Below are 17,783 nucleotides of genomic sequence, written 5' to 3'. Positions count from 1 at the left end.
TTTCATCTGATTCCTGCCGCCGAATTCTACCTTCGCACGACACGCCACAAGTTAGGATATCATCCCCTCCATCTGGATGTGTGGCGGTCCTCCACAGTGCGGTTTTCAAGGTGCTTTCTTCCACGTACCACAAAGCTGTGGAACGATCTTCCTTGTGTGGTGTTTCCGGGACGATACGACATGGGTACCTTCAAAAAACAGCGTACACCTTCCTTAAAGGCCGGCAACGCTCCTGTAATTCGTCTGGTGTTGCAAGAGATTGTTGGTGGCGGTGATCACTTAACACCCGTACGCTCGTTTGTCCTTCTTTTCCATAAAAAAAGTGCGCTATTATTATATAGCTGACCCGAAAGACGCCAATAGACGTTCTGTCAATAGAAAAAAAAAATGATGTTCCTATTCGGTAATAATGTAGTCTAAAGCCACCGGAAATATGTAATCTTATATAATTAGTTAAAATTGAAACAAAAACGTATTTATGAATGATTCAACCCATCATTCCTTGTTTGGAGTAGGCAAGACGGGGGGAGGGTCGTATAAAGAAACTATATTATGATGTAGAAGAGTAAAATATCAAACTTATTTAAAATGATAAGGATTAATATCGTATTTGTGTAAACAGATTTTAAATTACCGCTTTATAATTATAAATTGCCAATTATTTTCAAGTATTAAGATGGATATAGTATGTCATCTGTAAGAGATAGACATATGCCATCGGACTTTTCTGTAAATCTATATAAGATACACAATTCCGATTTACATTATTTTGTTATATCTCAAAGGGTTTCCACAGCGTTTTCGTTGAAAGCTCCCAAACGGCTCATTTTTTTCCGACACCTCCAACAAATATAGTTGATGTATTCAAAAATGTATGCAAAAACCTAACAAATTATATAATAAAACCTTCCTCCATAATCCTAAATCCATTGTTTAAAACAGCATGAAAATAGGTGCTGCAGTTTTTGAGTTTATCGCGAACAGACAGACGCGACGGATGATTTTGTTTTATAATATGTGGTAATATATAGTTTGTGTTCGATTCTTAAATCTAAGACCTTTAACCACAGTAGACATAATGTCTACTGTGGTTTTACTATGCGATGAACGCATAGAAAAGAACTATCAATCAATCATATTACATACTCGTACATATTACAGTTCCCGGGTTCGAATCCCGGTAGGTGCAAACATATATATGATGAATATGAGTGTTTGTTTCCGAGTCATAGATGTTTATTTGTATTTATGTATGTTTTAGTAAGTATATTGTATTAAATATATCGTTGTCTTGTACCAGTACTATGACTGGCTGTACCTAGTTTGGGGCAAATAATTTGTGTAAAAGTGTGTCATTATTATTATTTATATTATATTTTTAAATAAAAAGGGGTACAAGGTTCTCGTCACTAAAAGTTAAAAACCAACTGTCCCTGTACTATGCTCTAAACTTAAAAGAATTCTAAGTCGGTTTAGTGCCGCCTATATCTATGAAAGAAACGCAAAGCGCATCAAAAGATACAACTGAAATATAAATTCCTATAAAATACTATGTTCATTGTCAGTACATTTATGAAAATTTAATATAAGTTCACAAAATTCGTCACCTCTTTGCACTTAATAGTGATTTTCATTATTATAACACTAGAAATAAGGGATTGCTTGTAACAATTCAAGTAGGCTTCATAAGATACATAATAGCTTTAAGGCCAAATGTATACACTTTAATAATAAAGTCCCAGCCACTGTTCAGGCATTATCTCGAAATAAATTTAAATGTTTTATAAAAAAAATGGCTCTGTCGTAAATCCTTCACGGCTAAATATCTAAGTGATCCGACAGCTTGGGACTAGATTATGGTTATTTTATAGCAATAGCATTGACAGTACAATATTGTAAATTTGATTAAAATTAGCAAAAAAAAATGCTTGGAGAGTTTCTTGCGCCGCGTTTTTGTCTCTCCGAAGCGGTAATAGTGTCTAGTATATTAGAAATTACATCAAAAAGAATTCTAAAGGAATCGATTTTGAGAAAATAAATGCCTTCAATGACGTGACAAATGTAATTAGGAGAGTGGAGAAGTCACTCGATGATGTAATCTGATGAAAGAATCGTGCATTCGTGCTCGCGCGACCAAGGACGATCCGGCCACGATAACCCATTAACTATACAAGCGATCTTACTTCATTTTATTATTATTATCTGAGATAACGTACAGTGCAATTGTCACACCAAGTGTTTCGCGACAATTCGTAGAAGATTTACAATAAATTTAGAATATGTAATAGTTATTACTACGGTCTGAAACTCAGCAGACGGATTGTTTTTTGATTTCTGATTTTCTGCCCCGTAACATTCGAATTGGTCTGAATTCAAACACTTTAAATGCAGGTTATATGAAAAATAATATAAGCGTCGGTTATCACTTACAAACAAACCATAAAATGATTATAAACTCATATTAAAATCACCGCTGTAAAGTGCCTCGAATCTCCTTTTCATTTGACCCACTAAAACCATTCTTTATTGACAGAACATTCGAGATATTTCGTCGCGAACATAACTCAATTGCGAAATATTTATCAGATCGTATCTAAACTTTTATAACGTAGAATCAATATGGCGATAACATTATCAGTGATTCAGATAGACTTAAGTGCACAGGGATTTATGTATATATCGTCGAGCATAAGAAACAGTACGAAGATGATTCAGTAATGTCAAGTAAGTAAGTTCATAATAATTATGCTAAGGTCACATACGCACTACGCGGTTACCGCCTAGTAAGCCCTAATAACAATAATAAAGTAGCTAATGCAGGTAAACACTGTAATATCCAGGCATTAGTTGTCCCTGGATGTTTTCAGCTGAAAAGTAGTGGGAAGCAGTTGGCAGATTTGTGCACGACCTGCTGGGGAAGGGGGTAGAGGTCGTACTACCCTGAAAACGGGAGGTATGGATGAGGTTTTAAGTAGATAATAATTCCAAAAATATTTTCCTTCTAACACGAGAGAAAAACAGTCAAAGCCAGATAAATGAAACAACGAGTTTCCCTTAATCGATTCGAGCCGACTATATCCGCATGAGCAGTACAAAGCCGACGTGTCTAAAAGTCAGTCTCACAAAAAGATGTTTTCTCATATTATTGAAAAATTAATGTTTTTTTTATGGAAAAGGAGGACCAACGAGCGTACGGGTCACCTGGTGTTAAGTGATCACCGCCGCCCACAGTCTCTTGCAATTTCAGAGGAACCACAGGGGCGTTGCCGGTATTTAAGGAAGCTGTTTTGTCTAAATAAAACAAAACATTTTTGAGCTATTCCTTCAATGAAAAAACTCCAGTTATATGTATAGCACTGTATGACGACTCAAATTACAAATGTTAGCGCTATTTCACTAACAAGTGCCTACTATATGTTACAATATTGACTGACACGTGCAAATTTCTAACATAAACAATAATACACACGTTTGTTTACAAACAATTAGACTCTGGTTATTGAATAGTAACGATATCAATGCATTTTACATTTCAATTTACATGTGTTAAGTTAAAGTAAGTTATGTTATTTAAGGATGCTCCCGAGATAGGTGATAAGCTGTGTCGTTTTTTTATATGACAAGGAACCCAAACCCAAAAATTCTGAGTGACACGATAACTGACCCTTGAGACATAGATGTCAAGTCTCATTTGCCCAGTAATTTCACTAGCTACGGCCCTCTTGAGACCGAAACACAATAATATTTACACATTACTGCTTCACGGCAGAAATAGGCGCCGTATATATCTATATACTCTCTCTTTTTAAATGTGATTGCATTATCTATAGATAATATGTAGGTATCACAAAATATTATAAGACCATAGAAATCTTAAGTGCCTTATTAATAAGATTTCTATGTATTCAACAAAGTCCCCGTCGCGTCTGTCTGTCTGTTCGCTATAAACTCAAAACCTACAGCACCGATTTTCATACTGTTTTCACCAATGGATAGCGTGGTTCTCGAGGAATCTTTTAGTATATAATTAGTTAAGTTTTTGGATATGTTTTTATATATATGAACGATATTTGTTGGAGGTGTCGGAAAAACTAAGCCGTCTGGGAGCTTTCGACGAAAACGTTGTCGAAACCCTTTGAGATATAACATAATAATGTATGACGGAATTGTGTATCATATATGGGTCTACAGAAAAGTCCGCGATGGCATACGTCTATCTATTTTAGGGTAATAAACATAAACATACTATATCCATTTTAATTTTCTTTCTCTTGACAGAACAGCGTCTGTCGGGTCCACTGATAAATTAAATACCACTGGACAGGCTGTTCCATATATACGACAGCAAATTTTTTGTGCCTATTTGAAGCGCCTCTCGCGAGCGTCCAGAGAACTAACTTTGACGTATAATACAAATGGCTGCGAAGGAACGTTCAATACTCTGAAGTATTTTTGCATTATGAATTAATTTGGTTAGTTTTCCGTGTTATTTATACTCCAAGAATCAACAACAACACAAAAGTACACAATTTTTTGTAAATAGTTTTCCACTATCTATCGATGTCATCACTAGTTTTAGTACCGCAGACTCTCGCTACATGGCCAACAGCGCCAAAATGGCGAATATCAAACAGGCTCAATAGCACCTTGGCAACCGCCAGTATATAGTAGAGGTCCTTGCGTTATATACATAAACGTCATTGGCCTGATCGTCAAAACACCTCAAAGCTAAAAGCGACTTATTCACAGTGGTGTTTTATTAACAAAAAATAACTAAAAAAATAGTTTGCCATTTAATGAGGAAATAAAAATAGATTACGATTTTAATTGATTGACCTTTTTCATATCAGATAACGGTACGTTGCAACAATGCATTCTAATTTAAAATTAGGTTGTTTTTTAACCAACTTCAAAAAGGAGGCAGTTATCAATTCGATCGGTATATTTTTTTGTATGTACACCGAGATTTATGATCCGGTTTACGTAATTCTTTAGTTTGATCCGAAATACATGCCATTTGTCCCATAAAAATTTTACACAGTTTGGCCCAGTAGTTTTCATTTTATGAATATTTTTGTTTACGTGGATGTTTTATTATAGTTTGTCTGCTTTTTCATGAGTTTTCATTAAGTTTGATTACATATTATTATTATTAACCCGTTTGCCTATAAGTGGGTCTTAGTCTACCTGTCATTCATAGCTAACAAACGTTCTTCACAATATTTCAGTGTCTCAGCGTGAGTATATAATAATAATAATTATGTATAAATTGGACGTAGGTCCTGAAAAACGTTCCAAGCCACAAATATCACATTTTAAGGAATTCGTGTTTTAAGTTTAATAAATATTAGTGTATTCCATACATGTGGGTTGGGCTGCCATTTTTTTGTCAGTACGTTAATATGAATCACGTGACCAGTTTTGTATTATTAACTCAATTTCAACATTGATTGTGATTTGAAACGTTTTTCCGGGATTACGTCCAATTACTCTGGTGAATATTGCTCCGATGGATCCCGCCACTTTAGTCGATGCGGGCCGACTTTAACACTTCCTTTCGATTATTTTGGAAACCTGCAATCAATTGAGCCCTCTGTTGACTGCTGACATAAAATAATTAATGTACAATAGAGTCTTGATTCGGCGATTTAACTTTCTTGTACTTTCACTATATATATCTGATCAAACACATATCAAGCACTCAAGCAGTAACAAGATTATTTTAACATAGAATAATTTATTGTGCCAAATATTGCACGTACCAAATGCAGGGCCGGATTCAAAACAATGCTATTAATTCTATTTTATATACAGGGTGTCCCAAAGTTATGGGACATGAAGGAAAAGTACCTTAAATATCGAAGATAGGCTATTTTACTGAAAGAACACTTTATGTTATTTTTAAAAGTTAGTACTTCTGCATTCAAAGATATTCTAAAAATTACTTGCCTCATCTGGGAATCGAACCGACTGAAGTGTAAAAAAAAACACCCCTACTTTTTTAATGCCAATCGAAAGAATGGCCACTCTACTACAACTAATTACTCTTCTTAAGTAACATTTGGGACACTCTGTATAAGTAGCCGTTCCCGCCCGCTTCGCTCGGCGAACTTTAAAAGGAAATTAATTGATGAAGGAACGTTGGAATTCGAAAATAAGTAGCCGAAAAACAATCAAGGATAAATTTCGCATCGAATGGTGGTAGTTTCATGTCGATACGATCAGTGGTTTAGACGTGAAAGAGCCTCAAAAGAAGACCATTTTCATTATATATATATAGTTAAAAATGAGAATTCTACATCAAAAATAGAACGTCTACCTTTTCCTGCATTTACATATTGTACACTTGTACACAATATTCAAATTTACTCAGATAATTTAAACGTCTAGATAGTCTCTTGCTGTTAGACAAACGATAAAAACTTACACTCCCGAGGTAAATATAGGTTAGTTCTAAACTCAATTTTTACGACATTTTCACAGCTGTCGTCATAGTCTATCTAGACGTAAAAATGATCTAAGCAAATTTATTTTATGTTATGTTGTAAGAAACAGGTTTAGTGTTTTAAGGGTTCCGTACCCAACGAGAACCCTGTTAGAGGTATGTATCTCATAAACAATAATAGTCAGATACTTGAAAAATTTATAGATAGTTGTAGCAATAAGAACAAAAATAAAACCCAAGATGGTGAATAATAAAATGGGCATCATGCCAGTTATCAAATGAAAATGTATCTATTAAGTAGGTACAAAAGTATTTTTTTATGAAAATAAGGGACGAGACGGGCAGGACGTTTAGCTGATGGTAATTCATACGCCCTGAGCATTACAATGCAGTGCCTCTCAGGATTATTGAAAAACCCAAAAATTCTATTAGTTTATATTATTATTATTACAAATTTAAAAAATACATAGTGTTGTATCTTTCTGGTTATATTTGACTTTAATCTAACCGACCGTTAACTAAACCGTTAAAATATGATAAAACCAAATTCCATTACAAAATGTTTTTATTTATGATTCGTACTCTATACTAAATACGGTTCGAATTTTTAGTATGTTAAGCTATGGTTATTTAGCAATTAGTGCCTAATTTAGCTCGTTTCGTCACGCCAATTGTCGAATGCTACAATGTAACGATTAAGGATTTAACGGATTTTAGCGATAGAGAAAGAGTGAGAAAAATTTAAATATATATTGGTTAAAGGGTTGTTAATGAAGTTAAGAAGAAAATAGAAGATATTAATCAATAATGACCGAAACTGAAAAATAACCTACTTTCATGTCATTTCCAAGTCTATACGACATTACGAACGTTCCTGTTATTCAAAAGTGAACTTAAAGCGAGGTGTTCACAGGGTTCGAATTACTATTACTACGAATATAACTATCGCGTGTGTGCAATTTTCCATCTGAAATTATAGGTGAAATAATAGTGAACAAGGGTCGATTCGTTTCTGGCACTCGCCGGGTTTTGCCGCGGCACGCTACGCTCGACTCTTGCTTTGTTTTTAACAGTGTTAATTTGTTTTTGGGACCTACTAGTGAATTTTGTTGCTGATTTGCTTAGATAACAATTAATCAATTACACTTATGCATAACTTAAACATAATGACTACAAAATAAATACAAGAAACAGACCAATCAGAGACGGCCTCATAAACTAACGACCAGTAAAATTGTCAAAATATCATTGCCTTACAATATGACATTAGAATATCACTAATACCAAGCCGTGAATTTTAAGAAATGAAGTCAATTGACAATCTTTTTTTTTGTGGAATAGGAGGACAAATGAGCGTACGGGTCACCTGTCGTTAAGTGATCACCGCCGCCAAAAATCTCTTGCAACACCAGAGGAATCACAGGAGCGTTACGTAGCGTAGCGTAGTGAAATTGTAACATAACGGCTGTGACAATATTTATTTTCGATTAAAAAATCTCAGTTGTAAAATGGAATCCGTCCCTGTTTTGGACATTTCACAGAGCGCCCACATAAGAATTAAAACAATAAAGAAGTATATTACTAACTTGTTATCTGATTAACAGATCACTTTCGCCACGCGTGGGCGTGGACACAATTATAGAAGACAAAGCTGTTTTATTTTCTGCCAAAGTGACACCAGAGAGTCGTCACTATCATTGATTGAATACTTTCTACTATTTAACCCTGTTTGTTTTATATCGTCACCATTCTATATTTATAATATATATGGTAACGGCCAAACCCGATTTTAAGACAAACTAGTTTTTTCAAGGCCAAGTCGGTTCATGCTTTAGTGCTCTGGGCACTTGGCGTTGCGTAGAGAAGTCGCTTCATTGTGTGTCTTCTACCGCATTTATCAAGGGGAGTGTTCCAACGAGCTGTTTAACCTGATTCCTGCCGCTGAATTCCACATTCGCACGACACGCCACAAGTTAGGATATCATCCTCACCATCTGGATGTGTGGCGGTCCTCCACAGTGCGGTTTTCAAGGAGCTTTCTTCCTCGAACTACGAAGCTGTGGAATGAGCTTCCTTGTGCAGTGTTTCAGGGACGATACGACATGGGTACCTTCAAAAAAAGCGCGTACACCTTCCTTAAAGGCCGGCAACGCTCCTGTGATTCATCTGGTGTTGCAAGAGATTGTGGGCGGCGGTGATCACTTAACAACAGGTGACCCGTACGCTCGTTTGTCTTCCTATTGCATAAAAAAAAATAGTTGATAGGATACAACTGTACATCACTATTTTTTTTTATAAAAATAAGGGATGAGATGAGCAGGACGTTTAGCTGATGGTAATTGATACGCCCTGCCCATTAAATGCTATTATAACGTATTATCAGGTTCACCCTCATTATGTTTCTTATAATAAATATAACAATTTTTCAATATATATCATCAAGTAGGCACCACTTTCATTTCGTCGTACGTAAAATTTCGAAAAGCAAATTAAAACCATCAACGCGATATAAAGCATTTATCACAATCACGCGAGCGAAAGTTAATGTAATTTCAGTGACATTACACGTTAAAAGCCATCCGAACGGGCCATTGGATAATGTTGCGAGATCGAACCAGCTGGAATCGAACTTGTACTTTCTCCGCGAACGATGACACCTGTATTGTTTTCACTAAGCTGTAGTTACACGAAATTGAAAGTTCATTTATTAATGTTTACCATTAAATATAAGAGTGTATCTTCAATGTAATGATATTTCTTATAAGGGTATGGTACAGTGAAATAGACGCACGAAATTTTAATTATATGACCCACATGCGAGAGTTTTTACTTCTTCCTTCCGCAGCGTTCAGCACTTTTCTTGGGATGGGTATAAAATGTTAAACTCACGTCAGAACACGTGGCCTGATCGAATATTCGTAAGACATTCAAGATGCTATTTCAATTCAAAACATACGGTCATTGGACCAGTGATTGAATCATTGTGATTGCGAAGCCGAAACACCGCGAGGTCGACGAATCGAATCTCAGCCGTGAATTATTTTTACAGTTTAACTATTTGGTTTTTATAAGCTTTGTAGTTATCGAAGACTTTTCCTAAGGCGATAGTAATACGTGTATTTCCTCCATTAAATTAAAACTATCATTACGGGGAAGCGTACCAAGAATACTGGCAGCATTTCAGTGTTGGATTGCTAGGCTGATCCGTTGACCGAAATAGCTGCCAACGCTTGGGTTGCCAGTAGCCCTATTGAAGCGCGTAGATTGTACTTTGTACCTACATTCTCCCCGCCTCTGGGCCCCACGGGCCAAGTATCAACAAACCACCAAGCGGCAAATAGATGTGACTCACTGAGACCAACTTATTTGGGACGCTTGCCGTCTTCGGCAGTCGAAGCAGCAGCCCCAGCAACTGACGTAACTTGGACATGGGAAGGACCCAGAGTGTCGACGCAAGTCGCGTGCCACACCAGCGCCCTTCACCATGCTCAAGCCATCAGGGTCATTCCATCAGGACGCAAAAGAAGAAGAAATGTCCCATTTAAATTTTAAATTTCTGTTCCTTTTCCTGCAAACAGTTTTTAATCCGTGGGCCCTCGCAGTGACCATGCGTTGCTTAATTAATAATATAATATCCGGTTAATATTTATTTTTAAGGTTAAATTGGCGCGTTAGGGAAAAATTATCAGAGTGAATTATTACGATGCCCGCGAACACCGTCACGCAAATTCGATACGCTGACGTAATCTGGTCAACAACACCATTTGTATCATACTTCAGCTACCAAGCGTTTTGTAACTCATATGTGTACTGAACCACAACCAATGAAAGAATTAAATAAATTTCAATACATAATTTCAATTTAAATACAAGTTAAAAAAAAAAATTACTCTCCAATTGTATGAAAATAATTTAATGACATTAAATTACACGCTATTTAACTAAATGTTATAATAATATTTCATTTAATACCTGCTTTATTACAATTGTTTTTTCTACAAGAATAAAATAGCACAGCGAATAAATTTAGTTTAAGGATTTTTGTATTAATACGCCAAAGAAGAATAACTTATTAAGTACGGTAAGGTTCTCACCTCTCATGTTGTATGATCTATGTTTATTTTTGCTATCAGCCTAGCGAAACTCTCTAAGAAAAAAGCGATTCACTCGATTGTATGAAACGTCCAGTCATTGATAGATTGACAGATGACGTCTATAATTTTGTAAAAAACGGAGATAGCCGAAATCCACTACGTTTTAAGCAACTGTTTGCTTACAAACTTAGCCGGATTATACTTCGTCGCCAAATTGTAATTACTATTCCAAACTTATGTCATATGACTGCACGTTTCATACAAAACTAAATTTCAATTTTTACTTAGGCAGTCCCGCCACTTATTACGTAGTATTTACATCCTCTTTGTTTGCTATGACATAATTTAAAATAACTAATTAAATCCAAACAAAGTGCGACAAATTATTATGCAATTATCTAAATGACCTCCTTAATATCCGGCAATAACAGGATGTGAAAATTGACTTGTTGATGTTAAGTTTTAGCAAGTCCTGCATTCCGATTATGTAATTCTGGTAATAAGTCCGTAAATACCTAATAACGGTCTGTATAGCCAAATTATCTCAACTAATACAATCTAAGGCTAAGATCTATAGATCGTACTCAGACTTTGCTCAGACTTTACTTATGTTAAACTTAGCTGAGATTTCGTTTTTATAGTCATTTTTCATATAATATTTTAATATTAGATTTTCTAATGTAAAAACACAGTTACAATTACACGCGTTTTAATCCTCTAAAAAGTTTTTTAAATGTGTAACACTCGCGTTAATCAAAGAAAATACTCAAATTCAAATTCAATTTTTGAAGAGAGTCTATACTCTAGTTAAAGCTGGGGACCGAGCCTTGAGGAATCGAGACGAGCTAGGTTACCTCTCTCGCACAAGATCGCCATAGTTAAAAATTAGAATTAGAAGCATTTTTGATTTATTACAAACATACTACTTTTTTTTTACAAAACTATGTCGTGTTAAATGGTATTGGTGTACAATTAATGAATTTTCGTACAATTTTTATCTAGATTGAATAATTAGCATGGCTCTAACTGTAAAAGTTAGAGGTATTTTGGTGATTTTTTTTTACTCTGACTTTAAAAAATAGAAATGTAACAAAAAAATTAATTTTCTTCTCATATGCGGTAGATATATAATATTTTTTTATAAAAATATAAGTTGTATATAAACCGTCAAGAAATGGTTTCAACTATGCGCAATTTTTGGGATAGCAGCCTTAAAAGAGTCTAACGTCCGATTTCAATAACGTATCTCTAGTTAAATTGCTATCACCGTTTAATGACAAGATCTTATCTATCCATAGTTATGTCCAATATAGTTATATTATTAGTTATAGTCCAATGCTACCTGTCGATAGGTTATTGAAATATAAGTTAGTGTGAAAGGATAGTAAGTCTACCTCTAGTAAGTTAAAGTAAGGAAAGATAGGTTAGGTCTTTCGTAGTAACCATCTAATGCTTACTCACCCTTTCAATAGTAGGCGGTAGAGGTGTATCCACTTCTGTGTAAATGCAGAGCGTCGACTTCCTAGACAGCGAGTCGCTCGCGAGGCTGCTGGAGCTTGATCCCGTCGAGAACTTCATCCTGGTTCTGACAGAATCAGGTGACATCTAATCCCTCAATGCGTCGGCGGGACATCACCGGCCTCTTAATGTCAGGCGAAGTTTGACAAGTCTCTTTACGTCACTGTCAGTGTGACACCTCCTATTTCGATGACACGTGCGTCAGTGACAGCTGTATGGCCACTTGAGTGCTAGTTTGCCTGAAAAAAAAAAACATTTTATTAATAATTTGTATTATTATTGAATTAAAAAAAAGTAGTAATTGGTTAGAGAATGCGTGAGAGAAAGGGAAACCAGACAGACTGTCGCCGTAACGCGTTACGTTATGGAGTGGGTTACCCTCCCATAAAAAGTTATCACTTCAATAAAAATGAGAAGTTACTATACTAATAGATGTTACATAAATTAAAATAAGCTTCTTATAGATCTCACTTATTAATAAAATACAGATAAATAATCATAATTTATAATCCTATTTACATACTTTCGCACAAATTATCTTGCCACAGACGAGGCGTACATTTCATTATGGGTTGCCGGAAAAAATATATTTAATACGATATATACTTATTACATAAAAGGATAAAAACATGAATTAAAAACAAATAACACATAACTTGTTTTTATAAATATAAATCAAATAAAACATTTAACTTTTTTATGATCGACGCAATTGTGAACGACCCTGTCCACTGCCTCCTGTGATTAGCTTTAGGACCCGGGTTTGAATCCCGGTGCAAACATTTATATGGATCATCAGCGTCATCAGCGGGGAGACGTCCACTGTTGGAAAAAGGCCTCTCCCAAAGATCTCCACGATGATCGCGTCTGCGCTGCGCTCATCCAACGTATTCCGCCGAACTTGACCAGATCGTCGGTCCATCTTGTCTCCTAACACTATGTCTTCCGTTACGTGGTCGCCATCCGAGGACTTTACTGGGCACTGGCCTAACGGCTATGTCCGTCAAGCTATGTGCCCTGTTCACTGTTACTTCAGTTTCACAACCACCTGGGCTATTTCGGTGACTTTGGTTATCCTACGGATATCCTTATTTCTGATTCGATCTCGCAGGGAAACTCCGAGCATAGCCCTCTCCATTGCCCTGTGAGCGACAATGAGCTTCCTCATAAGGCCCATAGTTAGCGACCACGTCTGCGTACCGTAAGTCATCACTGGCAACACACACTGGTTGAAAACCTTCGTCTTCAGACACTGTGGTATTTGGGACTATATGATTTTACGGAGTTTCCCGAACTTTGCCCATCTGGGTTGAATTCGACAAGTGACGTCTTTCCACGAAATTGGACTTGTGTCCAACCGACTGGATTATTAGTTCCAGGTAGACTAGTACTTGTCAACAATTTAAATTATTATGCAGATATTAATATGTTATTCTGTAAAAAAAATCAGTAACATCTTGGTTTCGGTTGCCACCCAGTTCGATACCATGTTCAACAATCAAACTACAACCTATTCAAAATGAAATCTGCTCTCGAAATATACCAAGGGCAAGTTGATAAAACCTTTTAAGTACACATGCATTAACCGATCAATATCTGATACCGATAATCATATATTTGGCATCTACGCAACTTAATTGAATTATGGTGGATTTTCATTGCTCACGGACGATAAAACTAGAGTAAGGTTGTTCGCTAATTTGATTAAAAACTCAATGCTGTACCACCTTTATAGAACATAATTCAATTTATTTCTTTTATTCTTGCGTTAGAGTAGACGATGACATTTAGCTATAAAGGTAAGCTAGTTTCGAAATTCTATGCATGCTATAAAACAAAATATATGAAACTGCGACAATCATTATGTTAACACGAGGAACAGACATAAACTTGTTATGCCTACTACTCGGTTAAGTCGAGTTTTTAAGTATTTTATTGGGCGACGAAAATCAGAAGAAATTTACAAAACAAATGTTTTACGAAATTTAAAAGAATTGTTAAAAACTGTTTGTGTGGGAAAGGTTACTATAACATTGATAATTTTCTTAATGATACTAGGTTAAGTCGAGTTTGTAAGTATTTTATTGGGCGATGAATATCACAAGAAATTTACAAAATAAATGTGTTACGAAATTTAAAAGAATTGTTAAAAACCGTTTGTGTGAGAAAGGTTACTATAACATTGATAATTTTCTTAATGATACCCTTAGGCTATTAAATTGTAAATTTTACTGTACGATACCACACATTATATTGTATCTAAATTGAAAAAATAAGCCCGTTGAGTTTTTTGCGCCCGTTCTTCTCAGGTCTGAGGCGTACTATTTTGAATGGTTGGTAGTCTTTTGACGTGCAATGAGTCATTTAAAATTATTTTTTGAATGAAAATATTTGAATTTGAAATTTAAATATACTATATACAGGATTCAAAAGTGAGGAATGTTCTTAATTCGTTTATAAGTCTCTATACCAGTTGTTGACTAATATTTATTGATTCATTTTTTAATAAAAGGATATCTAAAGGATGGTCCTTTTGAAACTATGATCTTTTCGGTCTTTACACTCGTGACAGTGTGGTGGTGATTGTCAGGAAGTTTCAATAGGGGCCCGATGTAATGCGCCTGACAACTTTTCGCCATCCCTCTCTGTTAAAGTGCACACAATCACGGAGCCGCTCACAGCAGATTTGATCTGATCGGTCCATCGCATAGGAGACTCCGCGCGGTCTAATGCCGTCTACTTTACCGTGGACGACAAGGCTTTCTAGGGATTGACTGCCTCGTCTAGATGCGTGTCCAAGGAAGGAGGAGAGATAGCAAATAGCCAGGTTTTCCCAGTTTCCTAGATTTTCCCCCACAAACCCTATGTATTAGTTTTTAAGCATAATAAAGTTTTATCCCCCAACGTAGATAGGGTTGTAGAAGTAAGTTTTCTGATAACTACATATATAAGGCTTATTTGTAAATTGCTTTAATAAGTAGATTATAAGTAATTTTGTATATATATTTTACTATCAAATATAGAAATTTGGAATTTGATTTTTTTTCCAAAGAAGGAGTATGCAGGACTGCACTATGGAACATAAACACTGTTTGATTTTTAGTTGCTGGAGTATCGAATTCTGCGAAATTCGGTCCACGATACGTTTAATTAAGTTTTTGTTTGTTCCTGGTGTAATCATTATGGTTATAATAAATTCACTTATTTGCCTGTGAACGTACATATTATTATCAAGAATATATTGAGAGGTAACAGTTAAGATGTTTATTTCGTTAAACTTTACTCTCAATGATTCTTAATATTTACATCTTAGATTAAGAATTGGTCTCAGCTGCGCTCCAACTAGATGCCGCACTACCTAAGACCAATAGCTTTTTTATTACGCCAACTAGTAGATGCTTATGTGCGTGGCATCTTGACACTCAATGGCATCTTTAAAATTTTTTAACATACGCTTCGTGTTATTTTACATTAAAATTAATAAAATACAAAATACTTACTGATGTGTGTTCCCAGTGTCTTTCTTATTTCTTGTAGTATAATTTTTACAAAGTTTTACTACGCAACCCGGTCTTAGTCTGAATTATAAGCAAAGTTTAACAGAATATCTGACACAGCAACGTGACACATTGTTCGAGACTGGCTCGAGAACGCCCACTTGGGCGTAGTATTAGTTGCCGCACTTTGCGACTACGCCAGCGGTATCTAGTTGGAGCACAGAGGAGACCAGTCCTTAATCTAATACTATGTATGCAATGCCATAATAATAATAATAATATAATATTGACACACTTTTCACACAAATTATCTTGCCCCAAGTTAAGCATTTATAGCCTGTATTATGGGTTACTAGACAATGATATATTTAATACAATATACTTACTTAAACGTACATATATTCATATAAACATACATAAATGCATTTAAACATCCATTGGAAACAAACATCTATATTCATCATATAAATGCTTGCACCTACCGGGATTCGAACCCGGGACCTCTAGCTTAGTAGGTAGGATCGCTAACCACTCGACTATACAGGTTGTCTATAATGACAGCGGCATTTTATCTAGCTAGTCGTTTTCCATAATACATAAAAGAAAACTTCACACATACTCTTGCAACATTAACAACAGTCTGTCAATCACTTGAGTGTTGCAATCAAACAATGTTGAGAAATTCAACATGGCGGACGACGGATACATTGATCTCATTGTTAAAAAGATAAGATAACCTGAATTATCAGTACTGAAAAATATAATATGCGATAAATTACATATTATAATGAACTTGCTTTATATTGTATTGTAAATCTCACAAACAAGAATAATAAGACTCATAAAGACATTTATTTTCTCAAAATTGATTCCTTTAGAATTCTTTTTGATGTCATTTCTAATAACTACTAGATACTACTACCGCTTCGGAAACAAATGGCGCTCTGAGAGAGAAGAAGCGGCGCAAGAAACTCTCCCAGCATTCTTTTTTTGCGCTCTTTTTATTTTTATTGAACATTTAAACATTTAAATTTATTTATAGATAATGCCTGAACAGTGGCTGGGACTTTATTATAGAAGTGTATCCATTTACCCTTCTAATATAATTCTAACTATTATTATATTATGTACTACTATTTTTTGTCCTGCTACAAAATATGTTTTTGTCTTAGATAATTTATACGTCTAGATAGACTATGACAGCTGTGGAAACATCGAAAAAAAAACACTTTAGAACTAACCTCTATTTTGAGCAATTCACGCACACTAACACAAAGTGTCATACAAATCGCGAGTGTACGACGTTGCTTGTCACGCACACTAAACAAATATTCATGGCCTGTTTTTATCGGTTCTAAACACTCTAACAGCAAGAGACTATCTAGACGTATAAGTTACATGATGAATATAAATGTCTTTTTCAGAGTCATAGATGTTTATATGTATTTATGTATGTATATTAAGTAAGTATATTATAAATTTATTGAAGTAGGCGTTACTTTACGGAAATCCATAATCAAACAAATGATTTAAGTTTTCTTTAGTGTTAATTCCGCCAATATTTGTTTTTAAACAATTCGACACGTGTTTCGCCTCTACACGAGGCATCCTCAGGACGTGTTATCTCAGACAACACGTCCTGTCGATGTGTTTCGGTCTGAAGGGCGCCGTAGCTAGTGAAATTACTGGGCAAATGAGACTTAACATCTTATGTCTCAAGATTAGAGCGCAGTTGTAATGCCGCTCAGAATTTTTGGGGTTTTTCAAGAATCCTGAGCGGCACTGCATTGCAAAGGGCAGGGCGTATCAATTACCATCAGCTGAACGTTCTGCTCGTCTCGTCCCTTATTTTCATTAAAAAAAACATTATCTAAGGAATTTATATTGCTGTTCGTTCATAATTGGGTAAAAATAAATGTACCTTAATGTAAATTTATAAATCATAGTGTTAAAATAAAACAATACTGTTTATTATTATAATAATATCTTCTAGGTGTAACTTGTATTTTTATTCTCTAATTTTCATCTAATATATGAAATTTGTGTGCATATCAGATAGGTCTGATGATCGGCCAACATCTATTATTCATACTGAATCCCGACCTGGGTGACCCAATCCTTAATATATTTTTATAAGTTTGAATAAAAAAAATTCAGCATTAAATAATACATACAACTTAAAATTTTCAGCCTTCTACGATCAATCCCTGTTTTTTAATCACGATTTTT

General features: G+C 35.2%; 1 protein-coding gene across 1 annotated transcript in view; it reads right to left on the bottom strand.

The window, feature by feature from the left end:
• LOC126964638 (uncharacterized) overlaps positions 1–17,783 on the bottom strand; it is an 84,707-nt gene that overhangs the window by 27,541 nt on the left and 39,383 nt on the right. The window contains exon 2 of the mRNA XM_050807868.1: positions 12,001–12,296. Coding sequence (XP_050663825.1) covers positions 12,001–12,144 — 144 coding nt within the window. The 5' untranslated portion in view covers positions 12,145–12,296. The remainder of the gene's footprint in view (positions 1–12,000; positions 12,297–17,783) is intronic.

The sequence above is a fragment of the Leptidea sinapis genome, chromosome 5, assembly GCF_905404315.1.
Source record: "Leptidea sinapis chromosome 5, ilLepSina1.1, whole genome shotgun sequence".
Lineage (NCBI taxonomy): Eukaryota > Metazoa > Arthropoda > Insecta > Lepidoptera > Pieridae > Leptidea > Leptidea sinapis.
This window is presented reverse-complemented; position numbering and strand designations above follow the sequence as displayed.